Source organism: Saimiri boliviensis, chromosome 4 (assembly GCF_048565385.1).
Source record: "Saimiri boliviensis isolate mSaiBol1 chromosome 4, mSaiBol1.pri, whole genome shotgun sequence".
Classification (NCBI taxonomy): domain Eukaryota; kingdom Metazoa; phylum Chordata; class Mammalia; order Primates; family Cebidae; genus Saimiri; species Saimiri boliviensis.
The window spans coordinates 86,916,209-86,934,563 of record NC_133452.1 but is presented as its reverse complement, the minus strand read 5'-3'; the positions used below and the strand labels follow the sequence as shown (position 1 = coordinate 86,934,563).

The window sequence follows — 18,355 nt, the reverse complement described above, 5'->3', positions numbered from 1 at the left end:
AGGCTTGAGCCACCGCGCCCGGCCATTTTGTCATTTTTGTAGACCTTCTGAAAACATGAGTTTGTGATACTGCAGGGACGATGTGCAGGAAGAAACCTCTTTCAGTTAAAAGCTATAGGATTTTGGGCAAATCACTGGGATATAAAATGGCATGAATAAGTACCTTAAGAGAACAAAAGCAAAATTCTCCACAATCAACAGTCAGTTTGAGAGTAGGTGCGCTCAACAGAGAAGATTTTGTGGCATTCGTGCTGGGTCTTGATGGATGAGATTTTGCAGGTGTCTATGCTTGGGAAGGGTATTTCAGATGGAGGGCGTAGCATGGATAAAGGCATGGAGATGAGAAAATAATAGGCCTCATTGGGGGAAAGCAAAGTGCATATGCAGGTTAGTTGTAGAAGATGATCTTGGAAACGTGGGAAACTGAGAATGTCCTGAATGCCAAGATAACAAGTTTGAGTTTTATTTAGTTAGCGGTGGGCTTCTGATGAGTTTTGATGCAAGTGATTCTTAAAAGACATAAGACTAGAAGCCCACAAGAAAAGCCTCCTTCCTGGGGCACCACCACCATGAAGGGATCTGAGGCCCTGGAATTTGACGAAATCCCCTGGAGGCGTAGGCTAGCAATCAGAACCCCGGGACAATGGGCTGTGGGAGCCAGAGCTAAGGCCCAGTGAGAATCTCCTGAGCTCTATTGTTCAGGATTTCCTGAGCTCTGAGTCAGGCTCCGGGATGCAGAAGCTTTGAGCTCTGCTCTCCGGGAGCTGCTAGTCTGTGGAGAAAAAAACCATGGCCCTGGGAAACACCCGGAGACCAATCCCAGACAGTGTGAGATCTGGTACCAAGGGAAGGGCACAAGCTGGGCGTGCAGCATTTAGGGGTAGAACTTGGGTAAAAGCCAGCAGGTCAGGTATCCTGGGGCTTCTGTACTCAGCTGGAGGGGTCCCTGGATGACTTCTAAGGTATCTTCGGGCACTGCAGGCCTCTGGTTCTTGGAGGAGGGGACTTGAGGGAGAGCAGAATTTGACATGTAGCAGGGAGAAAAGTGAGCTTTTCAGATATGGCGGGGGCGGCAGGCAGGGCAGACTACCGGCAGGAGAGGACTTGGGATGTTTGAGATTCTGAGGAAACTGACTGAGCTATCAGAAGATCAACTGGGCAGGCAGGGGCTGTAGACCTCCAGGGCCTGGCAGCCAAGCAGGGATGCCCTAGCTTGGTGCAGTTGGTCAGGGACGCTCAGAAGGGATTCGGTGTGACTTGGGTGTTTCAGGAAGGTTAGGCTGGCAGCAGCCAGACTCCTGGAGTCCTACCAGATAAGAAAAGGGACCCTAAAGCCCATGTTGGGGAATCTGGGTGCCTCACACAACTTAGGGGATCCCATGAATTCTGCCGTATTACAGGATTTGGCTAGATTCCAATGATCCTATAACGTTCTTTCTTTTCTTTTCTTTTCTTTTCTTTTTTTTTTGTTTTGAGACAAAGTCTCAATCTGTCACTGAGGATGGAGTGCAGTGGCACAATCTCGGTTCACTGCAACCTCCACCTCCTAGGTTCAAGTGATTCTTCTGACTCAGCCTTCTGAGTAGCTGGGATTATAGGTGCCCACCACCACACCCAGCTAATTTGTGTATGTTTAGTAGAGACGGGGTTTCACCATGTTGGTCAGGCTGGTCTCGAACTCCTGACCTTGTGATCTGCCCACCTTGGCCTCCCAAAGTGCTAGGATTACAGGCGTGAGCTACCGTACCTGGCCAATCCTTGTAACTTTCATTTCTCTGCTCTTCCAAATATGCATATTTCCCCCAACTCCAGGGAAGGCACTACCTATCTTGTCTTTCACCTCAGCGTCCAATTTACCTCTGGGGACAGCAGGGAGGAATGGGAGCTGAGTTGGCTTGTGACACCATCAGGTAGGTCTGACTGCCAGTCCTCCCTCCCCTCCCCCATCACGAGGCTTGGGGAAGCTCCAGGGATCTGGCTGGGCAGTGGGTAGCAGTGGCCAGGGTGGAAAATCCCCCACTGGCTGGATGATATCAGTGTTTAGCAGATCTGGTCCTGGCCTTCTGCCTGGGGCCTGAGGACCTGACAAATCTGCCTGGAGCCCTGAGTTTGGGGTACAAGGTGACAGAGAGGCTATTGGCATGGGGATTTTTTTTTCCACTCACTCCAAAATGGAGAGCTGTTGTGGGCCAGGTGAGCAGGCACTAGGCCAGCTCCAGGTCACCTCAGGCAATGGGAAGCTGGGAGCTGGGAAGTGGTGTGGGGAGTTGGGGAGGTAGGAGAAGGGGTGGGGGCTGGGGATGAGGGATAGAGGAACCGACAAATCAGACTTGGGGGCTGCACAAGGGCTTGGGAGTGGGTCATGGGAGACATAGGCACTTTAGGAGAACTGAAGCCAGAGGCAGGGACACAGCAGGGCAGAAGAGACAACGAGGAACAGCAGCAGGGCAGGGGCCTGTCCCTCTTCTTATGCCCCTGCTCCAGGCCTCGGATCCAGGCTGGTACAAGAGGCACAACCAGAAGCAGGTGCGGCTTACTCTACGAATGGGTCCTGAGCACTTGCGAAATTACGACAAGCATTTCTCCAAATGTTCTGCTGGACCTTGAAAGCTTCTGAAGCTGCTCAAACAGCTGTGACTTGAGCCATTGTCATCCCAGCCCCACCACCAGCACCAGCACTCCAGACACCGCCATCAGCACCACCCTCACCACCACCATCATCAGAACCAGCATCCTAGCTACTGACCTCCTGACCCCCCCGACACCCCTATCTCCTCCCCTGAGGGTCTGAGGGTGCTGCCTTGAGTCAAAGCTCCAAGTACGTAATCTATAAACCAGCAGTTCTCAACGATTTTGCTCATCCAGAAGACATTTATCAGTGCCTGAAGATGTTTTTGGTTGGCACAATGGGTGGACTGCTCCTGGCATGGAGTGGGTAGAGGCCGGGGATACTACTAAACATTCTACAGTACGCAGGATGGGGCCCACAACAATGAACTATTTGTTCCAAAATGTCAACAGCGCTGAGGTTGAGAAGCCCTGCCTATAGATCCTATCTATGTCAGCACTCTGCCTCTACCTTTTTCTGGCCCTCGTCTCCAAATGCACACATTATGCCTCTGGTCTGCGGACAAGTCGTAATCTTTGCCATTCCATCTTACAGCAACTTTCTCTCTTATCGCCTGCACCCCTGGCCTCTGATGCTTGAATTAAAAAGTCAATAAGATGAAAGTCTGTTGCAGCCACTCTCAAGAAGGAAAAATACACAGAAACAGTTGATACACAAAGCACAGGGTACACCCAGGGCAGGGATGCAGTGACCAGGCTAGATCCTGGGGGTATAAAAGGGGAAGGAGTGCCCAGGTCTTCACTCCACTTCGACCGCAGAACTCGGAGTGGCTCTTCCTCTACAGCCAGTGCACGACCAGCATCATGAAGTGGATGGTGGTGGCCTTCGTCTGCCTCCAGCTCTTGGAGGCAGCTGTGGTCAAGTGAGTCTGGGACCTGGCTGCTTGTACAGGGAAGCTGGGTGGGAGCCTAAGCCCTGCAAAGGACAGCTGCACCCGGGGACACCCTACCTGTCTTTATTCTGGGGTTTCTGCTAGGGGAAGGGAAGCCTTCCTTTGCTAATGTTGGACAAGATACGTGGGGGGAAGGAGACACAGCCCCTGCCTACAGGAAACTTCCCATCAAAGGGAAAAGCCTAATCCCTTCCCCTATCTGATGAGGAAAAGATAGACCCAAAACAGAGACGGTAGGGGTGACTACTGCCCAAGCAGCCCCTCTATGGCAGGTGTGGATTCTTCCTGCAGAAGGGAGCAATCCTTTCTGGATAAGGGGTATCTTATCCAGAATCCTTTCTAAAAATTGCCTTAAGGCCGAAAATTTACTGGCAGATGCCAAAATCATCCAAGCAGAAACACCAGTAAATATAAATTTCTATACCCTGAGGGGTCGGGAGAAAACTCTGGAGTAGATGGTATGGCTCACAGGCCGTCAGGAAGCCTCCCAGCCTGCCATCTTGTCTGTTGTTTCTTTATCCAAGAGTACTTTCTGAGGGGTGGAGGGGTTTAGCAGAGAATTTCTGGAGAACGCAGAGTGCCCAGGGAATGGGGATTAAGCAGGAATTCTGGAGCCTAGAGCAAGGCCAGAGCGAACCCCTAGAGATTCCCAGGCAATGGCAGCAAGCAAGTCTGGGAAGGAGAGAGCCAAGGGGGGTGACTGAGCCTATAGGAAGGGGCAGAAACCATGATTTGTAAGTTTCAATCCCAGAACTGATCTGTGCTCCAGACCACCCAGCTCAACTTCCCCATGGTCCTGGCGTCCTGAGAACAACAGTGATGGGGCCTAGGCCATGCAATTAGCAGCAGAGACAGAACTAGGACCCTATGTCCTGAGTCCCAGCTCGTGCTGTTCCCCTTGCTCCATGCTCTGACACATCCAGCTGGGGCCAGGTGCCTGAGGGCCACCACAGGAAGGAACTCTGGGATGAACTGTGCCACCTCTGAAATCTCTTAAAAATGTACATATCGGCCGGGCGCGGTGGCTCAAGCCTGTAATCCCAGCACTTTGGGAGGCCGAGGTGGGTGGATCACGAGGTCGAGAGATCAAGACCATCCTGGTCAACATGGTGAAACCCCGTCTCTACCAAAAATACAAAAAATTAGCTGGGCATGGTGGCACATGCCTGTAATCCCAGCTACTCAGGAGGCTGAGGCAGGAGAATTGCCTGAACCCAGGAGGCGGAGGTTGCGGTGAGCCGAGATCGTGCCATTGCACTCCAGCCTGGGTAACAAGAGCAAAAACTCCGTCTCAAAAAAAAAAAAAAAAAAAAAAAAATGTACATATCCTGGGCTGGGCACAGCGGCTCATGCCTGTAATGCCAGCACTTTGGGAGGCCAAGGCAGGCAGATCACAAGATCAGAGGTTTGAGACCAGCTTCGCCAACATAATGAAACTCCATCTCTACTAAAAATACAAAAAATTAACCAGGCATGGTGGCGGGTGCCTGTAATTCCAGCTACTCAGGAGGCTGAGGCAGGAGAATCATTTCAACCCGGGAGGCAGAGGGTGCAGTGAGCCAAGATTGTGCCATTGCACTTCAGCCTGGGTGACAAGAGACGGTAGGGGTGACTACTCTTGTAGAAGAGCGAAACTCCGTCTCAAAAAAAAAAAAAAAAAAAAAAAAAAAAATTTACATATCCTGCAAAGGGTAATGCCTAAAGTCCCTATTCCTTTCCTGAGGAGGAATCTATGGAATATTTGACAGCAAAGGGTCAGGGAGTTCGGAGGATCCTTGAGATGGGACGAGGGGAGCATGCATGGGTGAAATGAACGGTTTTCTGAATCTTGGAGCAAGTGCTGAAAAGAGCTTTGGAAGAAAGAGATGAAGGGGCAAAAGGAGGAAGAAACACACAGAGAGAGACAGAGACAGAGAGAAAAAGGCTGAGAGGGAGAAGGAGAGAGAAAGACACACACATACAGACAAGGGGGAACAGAGTGGCAGGGAGGTTGAAGCATGCAGTTAGAGATGGAGAGAGAGAAACAGAGGACTTGGAAGAGAGGAAGGAGGGAGGGCCTTGCCTCATACACAACCCTTCTGTAGAGTGCCCCTGAAGAAATTTAAGTCTATCCGTGAGACCATGAAGGAGAAGGGCTTGTTGCGGGAGTTCTTGAAGACCCACAAGCGTGATCCTGCTGGGAAGTACCACTTTAGTGACCTCAGCGTGTCTTACGAGCCCATGGACTACATGGATGTGAGTCCTGAACCTTCCTGAGGATAGTCTTCTCTCTGGTGTGGGCTGGAGGGAAGAGGCAGGTCCCTTCACTGCTCTGCCCATGGAAAAGCCTGGGGCCCCCCCGGATCCCTCTGGAACTAACAGCTTGCTCCATGGCCCCCAGGCTGCCTACTTTGGTGAGATCAGCATTGGGACTCCACCCCAGAACTTCCTGGTCCTTTTTGACACCGGCTCTTCCAACTTGTGGGTGCCCTCTGTCTACTGCCAGAGCCAGGCCTGCAGTGAGTGCTGGGCTGGGCAGAGAGGGGCGGTGGGCAGGGCAAGGCACTGACAGAGGGTTCTGGGGAGGGTCCCACAGATCCCACAGGGAGCTCAGGACTGAGGGAAACTCAGTCTTGGGGAGGACCAGGGACATGTGCAGGGCCACACAGCATACCTAAGCCACAGGAAAGATGCTGGTCCTGCAGCTGGAGGGCCCCTTTACCTTCCCTGCTGACCAATATGTATCCTTTTGCTTATGCCAGCCCCTAACCCCCGGCTCCCTTTTATCCCACTCTCCCCATTCTGTTCCCTCTGGGGAGTGCCATTCCATTCCATGTGACTAATTTCCAGTCCATTTCATCCCACTCCATTCTATTCTGCTCCACCCTACTATTTGCTAAGTTCTCACTGAGTGTCTCCAAGAGACACAACAGAATATAGGATGTGGGCTCCATACTATAGTGGCTTTGGGAGACAGGTAGTGTTTGCTTTCTTAAGATTGCCCTGGTTCCTGCTGAAGCCTTGGGGTTTGGGTCCTGACACCTCTGGCCCAAGGGGGTCCCTCGATGGCCCCACTCTATGCTATGACGAGCTTCTTGATGAGTGAAGGCGGGGGCACCTGGGGATGCCCTGGAGGGCTGGGGGAATGCTGGGAGGTGGTGCAGGCCCATTCACTCCTTCATCTGATGAGTAATTACTTGGCACTGCTGTGAGCCAGGTGCTCCGCTACGGGCCAGGGACTCAGAGTTGGGTTCTCTGCAACCCTGTCCCCAGGGAGGCCACAGTCCTGGGGCATCCCAAGATTCTGTAAGTCAGAAGGGGCTTTGGGGCCAAGGCTGGCCAGCTCTCATGGGCCTTCCTGTGCTGGGAGCCTTGGCTGGCCACCCCTTGACTCTGTGGTCTGGGGTGCTGAGGTCCCAGGATGTGAGCACAGCCTGACAGAGGCTGAGGTGAGAGCACCGGCTGGCCTGACTCCCCATGCCCTGACTCCCCCTGCAGCCAGTCACTCCCGCTTCAACCCCAGTGCATCCTCCACCTACTCCAGCAACGGGCAGACCTTCTCTCTGCAGTACGGCAGCGGCAGCCTCACCGGCCTCTTTGGCTATGACACCCTGACTGTGAGTGGGCATGGGGAGTGGAGGCTGGGGCCGTGAGCTACAAGCAGGAGGGGACAGTTAGACGGAGCCTCCTGAAACATGGTGGAATGCTGGTGTCCTCGTGTGCAGGACAGGAAGGCAGGACATGATGAACCCATTCAGTCACTCCCCCAATACTCACTGGTGGCCACCATGTGCCAGGCACTGGGGAACCATGCTGAACAAGAGAGACATGGTCCTTTTCTTTAAGGAGTGTCAGGCAGGCTGGGCTCAGTGGCTCAGGCCTGTAATCCCTGCACTTTGGGAGGCCAAGGCGGGTGGATCATGAGGTCAGGAATTCAAGACCAGCCTGGCCAAGATGGTGAAACCCTGTCTCTACTAAAAATTGCAAAAAAATTAGCCAGGTGTGGTGGCGCGTACCTGTAATCCCAGCTCCTCAGGAGGCTGAGGCGGTAGAGTTGCTTGAACCCAGGAGATGGAGGTTGCAGTGAGCCGAGATGACACCACTGTACTCCAGGCTGGGTGACAGAGTGGGACTCTGTCTCAAAAAAAAATAAAAATAAAAAAGGAGTGTAGGGCCTGGGGAGTTCAGAGAAGAAGGAGGTGGGTGGAGAGGTGAGCTGTGGCAGTCAAGCAAGGCTGCCTGAGAGAGGTGGCTCCCACAACACCTGTCAAAAAGAGGCAGAGGTGAGGAAGGGATGAACAGAGGCTTGAGGAGTCTCTAGGGGAACCTGGGGGCGGTGAGTGGAGTCAGACTTGTCACCTCCTCTCATTTGTGTCCCTGTTAGGTCCAGAGCATCCAGGTCCCCAACCAGGAGTTCGGCCTGAGTGAGAATGAGCCTGGTACCAATTTCATCTACGCACAGTTTGATGGCATCATGGGCCTGGCCTACCCTGCTCTGTCTGTGGGCGGGGCCACCACAGCCATGCAGGGCATGCTGCAGGAGGATGTCCTCACCAGCCCTGTCTTCAGCTTCTACCTCAGCAAGTGAGCAACCGGCCTGCTGCTCCCCAACTCCCAGGGTGCTCCCCGGCCGCCCTGGACAACTGAGGCTCAGTGCTCAGTGCTTTGGGGTTTGGAGGCATCCCAGCGGGCATCTGGCTCCAGTCAGTCCTGTTCCAGGGCCTTCGCCCTGGGCTTCTGAATCCTCTCCCACTCACTCCACCAGACCCCGCCCCTGCACCTGTCCCTAGTCTACTCCGACTTTTCTTTGCATTCCATGGCTGGGCGGAATCTCTTCTACAGGGGCTGAACTTTGACCTGAGTTTTGTCACTCTGATCCTCAGCAGCCCTTGGATAGGCCTCCTGCTGGAGAAGCGGGTGGGGCAGTTTGCTCACTTCCTTCTGACCCAATGTTTTCTACCTGTATCCCTCTTTTGCATAGGAATTCGTTGCTTCATCTCCTTTTTTTTTTTTGAGATGGAGTTTCGCTCTTGTTACCCAGGCTGGAGTGCAATGGCGCAATCTCGGCTCACCGCAACCTCCGCCTCCTGGGTTCAGGCAATTCTCCTGCCTCAGCCTCCTGAGTAGCTGGGATGACAGGCATGCGCCACCATGCCCAGCTAATTTTTTGTATTTTTAGTAGAGACGGGGTTTCACCATGTTGACCAGGATGGTCTCGATCTCTTGACCTCGTGATCCACCCGCCTCGGCCTCCCAAAGTGCTGGGATTACAGGCGTGAGCCACCGCGCCCAGCCTCATCTCCTTTAATCTATTGGTCTGGCCTGGTCCTGGAGTCTTCTGGTCCAGGTCCACCGCAGACCTCCAGCAGGTTCTTATCCTTGCCAGTCAGCACAAGCATGTGCAGCCATTTAGTGAGCCGGGCAGTGGGTGGGGATGAGCAGCCTGGCACCCACTTTTCTTTTTTCTCTTTCTTTTCTTTCTTCCTTTCTCTCTTTCTCCTTTTCTTCCTTCCTCTTATTTATTTATTTATTATTATTTCTTTAAAAGATGGGGTTTCATCATGTTGGCCAGGCTGGTCTTGAACTCCTGACCTCAGGTGATCCACCCACCTCAGCCTCTCAAAGTGCTAGGATTGCAGGCGTGAGCCACCGCCATCGGCCTTCCTTCCTCTTTTCTTCTTCTTTTTTTTTTTTTTTTTTTTTTTTTTGAGACGGAGTTTCACTCTTGTTACCCAGGCTGGAGTGCAATGGTGCGATCTCGGCTCACCGCAACCTCCGCCTCCTGGGTTCAGGCAATTCTCCTGTCTCAGCCTCTGGAGTAGCTGGGATTACAGGCACGCACCACCATGCCCAGCTATTTTTTTTGTATTTTTAGTAGAGACGGGGTTTCACCATGTTGACCAAGATGGTCTCGATCTCTTGACCTTGTGATCCACCCGCCTCGGCCTCCCAAAGTGCTGGGATTACAGGCTTGAGCCACCGCGCCCGGCTTCTTTTTTTTTTTTTTTTTTTTTTTTTTTTGAGATATATTCTTGCTCTGTCACCCAGGCTGGAGTGCAGTGGCGAAATCTCGGCTCACTGCAACCTCCACCTCCTGGGTTCAAGCGATTCTCCTGCTTCAGCCTCTGGAGTAGCTGGGACTACAGGCATGCACCACCATGCCCAGCTAATTTTTGGTAATTTTACTAGAGACAGGGGTTTCACCACGTTAGCCAGGATGATCTCAATCTCCTGACCTTGTGATCCGCCCGCCTCAGCCTCCCAAAGTGCCGGGATTACAGGCGTGAGCCACCATGCCCAGCCCACTTTTCTTTTTTCTTCTTCAGAATTAGCCAGCCACTTTCTAGAGACTGTTAGCTTAATTGGACCAATCTGGGGAATCTGACTTTCAAGGACCTCACCCTGTTACTAATATTGCTAACTCCTTCTCCGCATCTGTTTATGATTCCTCTGCGTGTAAACAGAGCAGCTCCACCCAGCTACGAGGGAAGCCTCTGGAACAAACACGGAATGTCCTTACCCCCTTCACCAAGGCCCAACCTGTCTCCAGTCTTAGCAGAAAAGTAACAAACTGGGCCTGGATGGGGCTCCCGGTGACAGGTCTACCAGAGGCAGGAAGCGGAGGGGAGAGGAGAGCAGAGTGTGGGGTGGGGGTCCCAACCACCAGGGCTCCCCCAGAGGTCGGCATCATTTGGGAGCCTGAGGCACTGGGAATTCCAAGGCCCAGCCAGAAAGCCCCAGTCTAAGGGACACAGCCCTGTCCCCAGGGAATCCCAGTCTGAGGGGAGACTTAGCTCCATCCTCAGGGAGCCCGGGTCTGGAGCAGGGAAGGAGGTCTGTTTCTGTGGAGGTGACTGCGCAGCAGGGAGGTTCTTTTCTGTGGCACTCCCTGACTTAGCCTTCCCATTCTCTCCTGCAGCCAGCAGGGCTCCAGCGGGGGAGCGGTTGTCTTCGGGGGTGTGGACAGCAGCCTGTACACCGGGCAGATCTACTGGGCACCTGTCACCCAGGAGCTCTACTGGCAGATTGGCATTGAGGAGTGAGTCTGTGGTGGGCCCCGGGGATGTGGCACTTCCTTAGAGTGGGCTTCCAGGAACCCCATGCCACACCCACACACCCACACCCACACACATACACACACACATACACACACACACACACACACACACACACACACACACACACACATCTGGCACTGCTCTGGATGGGGCAGAGGACCCCTGAGGCTTACTCCTACAAAGCCGCAACTGCCCTCTGCAGGAGTGACAAAACCCAGCTCAGCATAGGGAGGGTCAGGGCTTGGGCTCCTGAGCATGAGGGACCCTGCAGTCCAACCCCATGGGCTCACAGATTAGAACTGAGGGTGTGTTAGTGACTAATTTGCTCAGAGTCCTTACAATGAATCAGTGGCCCTGGTTTTCACTGTTTTTAGAAACTTCCTTGACACTTTTAAGGGATAGGTCCCGTGGCATGATGCAGGGGAATAGCTGGATTGATCTTTGCAGGGTCCTCACTTTCCTCAAGAAAGAAGCTGTAGCTGTTTGTCCCGAGGTGGTGGGGAAAGCCTGCCCCCTTCCCCCCTACACCCTGAACCAGGGGTGTCCTGAGGCTGCCCCTCTTCTCCCCATTCAGGTTCCTCATTGGCGGCCAGGCCTCTGGCTGGTGCTCTGAGGGCTGCCAGGCCATCGTGGACACAGGAACCTCTCTGCTCACTGTGCCCCAGCAGTACATGAGTGCTTTTCTGGAGGCCACAGGGGCCCAGGAGGATGAGTATGGACAGGTATGACTGGCAGGCATGTCCCCTTCTCCAGGAGATCGGTCCAGAGGCATTCAGGATTTCTCCTGGCAACACAAGAATAGCCACCTGGGTGCTGCGGCTCACGCCTGTAATCCCAACACTTTGGGAGGCCAAGGCAGGCAGATTGCTTGAGCCCAGGAGTTCAAGACCAGCCTGGGCAACATGACAAAACTCTGTCTCTACAAGGGATAGAAAAATTAGCCGGGTGCGGTGGCATGTGCCTGTAGTTCCAGCTACTTGGGAGCTGAGGTGGGAGGATGGTTTGAGCCCAGGTGGTGGAGGCTGCAGTGAGCCATGATCTCGCCTTTGCACTCCAGCCTGGGTGACAAAACAAGACCCTGTCTCAAAAAAAAAAAAAAAAAAAGCCTAACTCTTGACCTCCATGCCTCTAGCTGCCCAAGGCACTGGAGGTTCGAGGACTAACAACTGGGGCTGGGGGCAGGCGGAGGGCCTGGAAGCCTGTTCAGGTGGGGCCAGATGCTTGTGCTGAAGGCAAGTGGCAGTTACTATTAGGCAGGAATTTCTTCTGAGCTGCAGTCACTCAGCAGAAACAGATGAAACCCTAGCTGGACTTTGGGATAAGAGCAAAATGACTGGAATGTGGGGCTGAGTATGTGAACAACCCGGGCTGACCCTTTATCCACACCTCCCTCCCCGCCACAGGGCCGTGCTCCCCTGCGCCTGTCTGTCCTGGGTCCAGCCAAGGGTTTGTCTAATTAACCCAACGCCACTACCATTCACTTTAATTTTGGAGACCAATGGGGTGCTCATTCTGCAGATGTGTTTTTGTTGTTGTTGTTGTTGTTTTGAGACAGCGTCTCTGTCGCCCTGGCTGGAGCGCAGTAACACAATCTCGGCTTACTGCAAGCTCCTCCTCCTGGGTTTAAGCAATCCTTCCACTTCAGCCTCCCGAGTAGTTGGGCCTAGAGGCATGCGCCATCATGCCCAGCTGATTTTTGTATTTTTGGTGGTAGCGGGGTTTCGCCACGTCACCCAGCCAGGTCTCAGACTCCTGGATTCAAGCGATCTGCCTGCCTCGGCCTCCCGAAGTATTGGGATTACAGGCATGAGCCACCGTGCCTGGCCAGATCTTTATGTTTTAAAAGGCCACTTGCAGGCCGGGTGTCATGGCTCATGCCTGTAATCCTAGCACTTTGGGAAGTCAAGGCGGGTGGACTGCTTGAGGCTAGGAGTTCAAGACCAACCTGACCAACATGGTGAGACCTCATCTCTACTAAAATATATATATACACATATATATGTGTGTGTATATGTGTGTATATATATGTGTGTTTATATGTATGTGTGTGTGTGTATGTATATACACACATATATATGGACACTTGCAGAGAATGAACAGAGGTTGTGTGTGTGTGTATATATGTGTGTATACATGTGTGTATATGTGTGTGTGTATATATATAGCCATTTATATATATTTATGTGTATACACACACACACACACACACACACACACACACGGGCACTTGCAGAGAAAGAGCAGAGGTTCAAGCTCTAATATGGGAAACTGTGGCAAGAGGTGTGGGGAGGCTCTGGGATCTCTCCAAATCACACCCACTCTATGAGTCCATGGTGTAATGCCAGCATGACCTACACAGGACTTTCCCTTGGGGCTGCATTCTCTAGTCCAAAAACAGGCTTGGGGCTTGGGTCCGGGGCTCAGGCCTGGAATCCAGGGGCTGAGATGATGGGGCTGGTGGGTGTTATCAGGGAGAAGATGAGCCAACAGGGACCTATTCCTCTTGCAGTTTCTCGTGAACTGTAACAGTATCCAGAATCTGCCCACCTTGACCTTCATCATCAATGGTGTGGAATTCCCTCTGCCGCCCTCCTCCTACATCCTCAGTGTAAGTCCTGGTCCCTGCAGGCTGAGCCATCACGAGTGGGGGTGGGAGTAAGGGCTGGGGAGCTGGAAATGCTGGGTCTCCTGCCTTATACCATTTTCCAACTCCGTGCTGCACTTTCCCATTCATTGATTCTAAATCCCTTTCTCTGGAACAAGGCTATGAAATAGAAGATTGTCATCTATGACAATGACTATTCCAGTGGGGAGAGGCACTGGGCTCTTTGCCGGGCACTTACCAGGGCAGATCACTGTACAAAGCACTTTGCTTCATGATTCCACCTAATTGTCACAGTATTTGATGAGGGAGATGTTCATTTTTGTTTTACAAATGAAACCTTCGAGGTTGGGAGAGGCTGAGTAACCGAATCAAGGCGATACAGCTGAGGTTTGAATCCAAGTTAGTTTGGCTACAAGGTTGAACCACCAGGCTGACGTGCTCCAAATCGGGAGCAGGAGGGAGGTCTGTGGGAAGAGAAGTTTCCCACCATGGGGAGAGGAGGCTCTGCTGAGGACCACCACAGCCTGAATGTACCTATTCCAGAAATCCTCCCACCAGCTCTGCTCTGGTGGCTCAGTTGGCTATGACCCCTCAAAGCAGAGACCCTGGTTCCCTCAGCTCTGCACTTGTTCTCCCAGACCGGGGCTCTGAGCTGAGCAGGGCATGTGTGAACAAATGAATGAGTGCTGCCTTTCTGTGTTGAGCAGAACAATGGCTACTGCACCGTGGGAGTCGAGCCCACCTACCTGCCCTCCCAGAACGGCCAGCCCCTGTGGATCCTCGGGGATGTCTTCCTCAGGTCCTACTATTCCGTCTACGACTTGGGTAACAACAGGGTGGGCTTTGCCACTGCCGCCTAGACCTGTTGCCTGGACGCATGGGCTCCTTCTTCCTTTTGACTCTGTCTCGCCACTATGGATTCAGCTTTCCTTTTCTGGACTCTGGACTTTCTCTAAAAATAAATAGTTGTTCTTTATGTTGGTCATCCTGTTGTTTTTGGAAGGGAGTTTTCTCTGAGGGACTAGGAAGTTTCCTGGTGGGTCACAGTGATTCTAAGAGAAATGGGACCCAAGGCAAGGCTTGGGATGGGCTCTGTAACCCTCAGAGCTTAAAGTTCACACTTTTCCCCTGGAAAGGGAAGCTAGCACTATCATGGGTGGGTGGTTGGCAGGGGGAGAGTGTTCTTGTGTGGTGGGCAAAGAGGTCCCACTCTAACAACCTAAAATGCTCTGCTGGCCGGGCGCAGAGGCTCATGTCTGTAATCCCAGCACTTTGGGAGGCCAAGGCGGGTGGATCACTTGAGGTCAGGAGTTCGAGACCAGCCTGACCAACATGGTGAAACCCCGTCTCTACTAAAAATACAAAATTAGCCAGGTGTGGTAGCACACGCCTGTAATCCCGGCTACTAGGGAGGCTGAGGCAGAAGAATCACTTGAACCTGGGAGGTGGAGGTTGCAGTGAGCCTGAGATCACACCATTGCACTCCAGCCTGGGCAACAAGAATGAAATTCCGTCTCAAAAAAAAAAAAAAAGAAAGAAAAAGAAAAAATTAAACAAATAAAATAAAATGCTCTTCTGACCTGATTTACCGGACTACCGCCAGAAATACCCCAGTGACATTGGGACCCACATGTATGTCTACTAGCAGTGTGATTAGTGGTCTAACACCCCCTAGAACTAGATGGCTGTTTCCTCACCTGTTGATCAAGTTTGGAGTAGAAGTTTCTGAGAAATTCTAGGTGCCTATGTGCACCTGTAACAGTCATGGGGTTCTTTATGGAGGAAGGTGATGCTACCAGAAACTATTTCTTGGGGGGCTTCAGAAGGCCAGGGAGGTTAGGCTGATTGTTGTTGTTGTTGTTTTGAGATGAAGTCTTGCTCTGTTGCCCAGCTGGAGTGCAGTGGCACGATCTCAGTTCACTGCAACCTACGCCGACCGGGTTCAGGTGATTCTCCTGCCTCAGCCTCCCGAGTAGCTGGGACTACAGGCGCAAGCCACCACGCCCGGCTAATTTTTTTGTATTTTAGTAGAGACGGGGTTTCACCATGTTGGCCAGGATGGTCTCGATCTCCTGACCTCGTGATCCGCCCGTCTCGGCCTCCCAAAGTGCTGGGATTACAGGCGTGAGCCACCGCACCCAGACAGGCTGACTGTATTTTTACCCAGACCCCTATGTCCCAGGATGTATTTGAAGAGCTGCCTCTCAGCTGTGGACAAGAGGGAGAGGTACTTGAGTCACAGAGAAATTGAGCCTACGTGCTCTAACCAACTCAGCAAGGGATCCTGTCCCTTTGGACGTCATCGCTGTTCTCCTCAGGGGCCTCCTAGCAAAAGATCCCGAAACTAGGAGCGACATGGTTGTGGGGAAGGAGGAGAGGGAGGCCGGGCGCAGTGGCTCAAGCCTGTAATCCCAGCACTTTGGGAGGCCGAGGCGGGTGGATCACGAGGTCAAGAGATCGAGACCATCCTGGTCAACATGGTGAAACCCCGTCTCTACTAAAAATACTAAAAATTAGCTGGGCATGGCGGCGCGTACCTGTAATCCCAGCTACACAGGAGGCTGAGGCAGGAGAATTGCCTGAACCCAGGAGGCGGAGGCTGCGGTGAGCCGAGGTCGCGCCATTGCACTCCAGCCTGGGTAACAAGAGCTAAACTCCGCCTCAAAAAAAAAAAAAAAAAAAAAAAAAAAAGGAAAGAAGGAAAGTGGGGGAGGGGCAGGGGAGGAGACTGGGAAAAAGGGGCGGGGAAGAGGAGAAAGAGAATGATGCCTCCGCACCTTGTTGACTTCCAACAAGGGAAGGTGACATGAACGGAGATCGGACAATTTCTTTCCAGCAACATGACAGCAAGCTGCAGCTGGTGAGTGGGGCATGAATGTATAACCCATAATAGGGGCAGGCTGCCTTCTACGATCATATTTTACCCTGTCCTTCACTAGGCTCACCCCGGCCTTGCCCCTTATGATCATGGGCAGGGATAAAAGCGCAAGATTCAGGTCCTGCACCCCACTCCTGGAGAGAAACTGGAATTTGCCACGAGTGGAGTTTCTATGGCAACAGCATACCATCTGGGACCCTGTATCTTTCTTAGACTGCCGAAGGACAGCCGGCTGTAGGTTCCTTCTAGGGGGTCGGACAGGCCACAGAATGTATCGTAGTGAGCCCTGGTTTGGGACATTACTGAGAGGAGAAAGAAAACTTGTAAAGGGGTAGAAGTCGAACAAGAGCCTCTTTGTAAGCCTTGGCCCGCTGAGCGGGACTACAAATCCCGGCGTACCCAGCGGGACTGCAGCGAGGACTACGCTTCCCAGTGGGCGCCGCAGTAGAGCGGCTGGGAGGCGGGGCGGGTGCTGCCCTCTGCTGGGCGCGGAGGGAAGTGGGCGCGGAGTGACAGCCGAGCCCGGGCGCCGGGCGCGGGGCTCGGTGACAGCAGAGGCGGCGGCCCGGGCGGGACGCAGGGAGCGGCCGCGGCGCCGTCGGCGGCGGGAAGGGCGGACGGGGCGGGCCTCCCTGGTGGCGCGGAGCCGGAGCAGCCCGGGAGCAGGTTGCGGGCACAGCTCGTGGGCCAGGCACCCGAACTTGAGACAAGTTGCCGGAGCCGCGGGGCGCGGGCGGCGGACAGATTGACCTTCAGAGCGAGGTGAGCGGGGCCGGGGGGCGAGGGGCGCGAGGAGGGTCCGAGACCCACGACCCAGGCTCCCTGGCCCCTATCCAGTGGGTCCCGGAGACAGGTGGGCGGGTGGGGGATGCCCGCAGGAGAGGGGAGCGGGACGGTGCGCGCCGCCACCCACCCCGCGGTTCGTCCGCGCCCGGGCGCCCAGCGCCTGGCCCGAGCGGCGCTGCCCGCCGAGCCGGGACCCCCTGGGCCCCTCCCTTCAGCCGCGGGCCGGGGGCGGCTGCTCCGCTACCTTATGTAACCGGGCGGGAGGGGCAGGGCGGGCACGGGCCTTCCCGGCCCGGAGCTGGGAGTCGAAGGGGCGGGAGGCGTGGGAGTGAACTTGCAAGAAGTTTGAGGGACGCGCGGGCCCCGCGCCCACTTCCCCTCCACCAGACGCGGCCGGGGCCCGGGAGGCCGGAGAGGGGGTCGGAGGTAGGGGAGGTGTGCGGGGGCCGAGTCTGGCCAGGCCAGCGGGGGAGTGGGAGGGCCGGAGCGGCGCCACGCCCCGGGGGCCGGACCGCTGGGGGGGCGGGTGGAAGTACCATCTCTCCCTCCCTCCCCGTCCCTTCCTCCAGCTCCGTCTCTGGAAGAAGCTGCCCCTGGCCCTGTCCGTTCGAGTCCCTCCCTGGGCAGCCTCTTTCTCCCCGTGCGTTATTCCATGACCCTGGGGATCACCAACCCCGGAGCGCTCCCTCCGTGCACCCCGTTGTCTGCCTCCCCCCGGAGCTCCCAGCCACCGGCCCGCCCCACGAGTTTCCTCCTCCCCCGTCTCGGTCCCGAATCCCGGAAAACACGCCCCCTTCCCCCTGATCCCCCGAGTCCGCGCCGCCCACCCCCTGGCTGTTCCGACCAGCTCTGGCCCAGCGCGTCCACTCGCCTCCTGGAAGGCAGCGGGCAGATGCCAGCTCGGCCCCCACCCCTCGCCCCCTCCCCGCGCGGGGTTCCGGCTTCACGCACGGCTGCCCCGAACTGCTCCGGGCTTCGCGAGCAGGTTCGCGCCGCAGCCGCCTGGCGCTCTCCAGCCCCGCGCCCCGGGGGAGGAAGAGGGGGCGCCCGGGGCGGGACTCGTCTGCGGGAACCCTACTGGGTCCAGGCTCCAGCCCGCCTCCAGCCCCTGGCCGCTGCGCCTTTCCCCGAACCCCCTACAGCTCTAGCCGTCGTTCTCTCGCCTGTCTGTTCTGGGGACCGTTCAGTGTGGAGTTTCTGTACTCTACTTGAGCGCAGTTTTTGGCCTGGCGCTTGCTGGCAAAGTGCAGGTTAATTACTACTGCGTAGCTCCCATCCTCTGCCTTTTCCCCATCCCGAGTGAGGGGTTACTTCATCCCTCAGGGAAAGTGACAAGACCGATGCAGGCCCCTAGTGACACCTCTGGGGTGTGGCCTCAGGCCCCTGCCCACGCCCTGGCCGAGATTCCATTGGCCCAGACCTGGTACTCCTGGGCACCTGGGGATGAGGTGTGCGGCTGGTCTCTGGGTTCCTCCTGGGTGGCCAGATGCGGATGCAGCTGGGTTGGAACGCCGTACTTGGTGTCCCA

The 18,355-nt window shown here is 54.7% G+C and overlaps 2 protein-coding genes across 3 annotated transcripts in view; both read left to right on the top strand.

Annotated features, from left to right (window-relative positions):
* The first annotated feature begins 3,337 nt into the window (after positions 1-3,337).
* PGC (progastricsin) lies at positions 3,338-14,139 on the top strand. The gene is made up of 9 exons (XM_003922992.3): positions 3,338-3,491; positions 5,606-5,756; positions 5,902-6,019; positions 6,999-7,117; positions 7,885-8,084; positions 10,420-10,539; positions 11,133-11,280; positions 13,068-13,166; positions 13,871-14,139. The coding sequence occupies exons 1-9, from the start codon at positions 3,433-3,435 to the stop codon at positions 14,021-14,023; spliced, it is 1,167 nt and encodes a 388-aa protein (XP_003923041.1). The 5' UTR covers positions 3,338-3,432; the 3' UTR covers positions 14,024-14,139.
* Positions 14,140-15,936: 1,797 nt separating this feature from the next.
* Positions 15,937-18,355, top strand: part of TFEB (transcription factor EB) — a 53,884-nt gene continuing 51,465 nt past the window's right edge. The window contains exon 1 of one of the 2 annotated variants that reach the window (XM_074397781.1): positions 15,937-16,023. In XM_074397781.1, the coding sequence (XP_074253882.1) occupies positions 16,004-16,023 (20 nt within the window). In that variant the 5' untranslated portion in view covers positions 15,937-16,003. Of the gene's footprint in view, positions 16,024-16,547; positions 16,804-18,355 lie in introns of those variants that run through there. The other variant, XM_039467795.2, reaches the window with a different exon arrangement.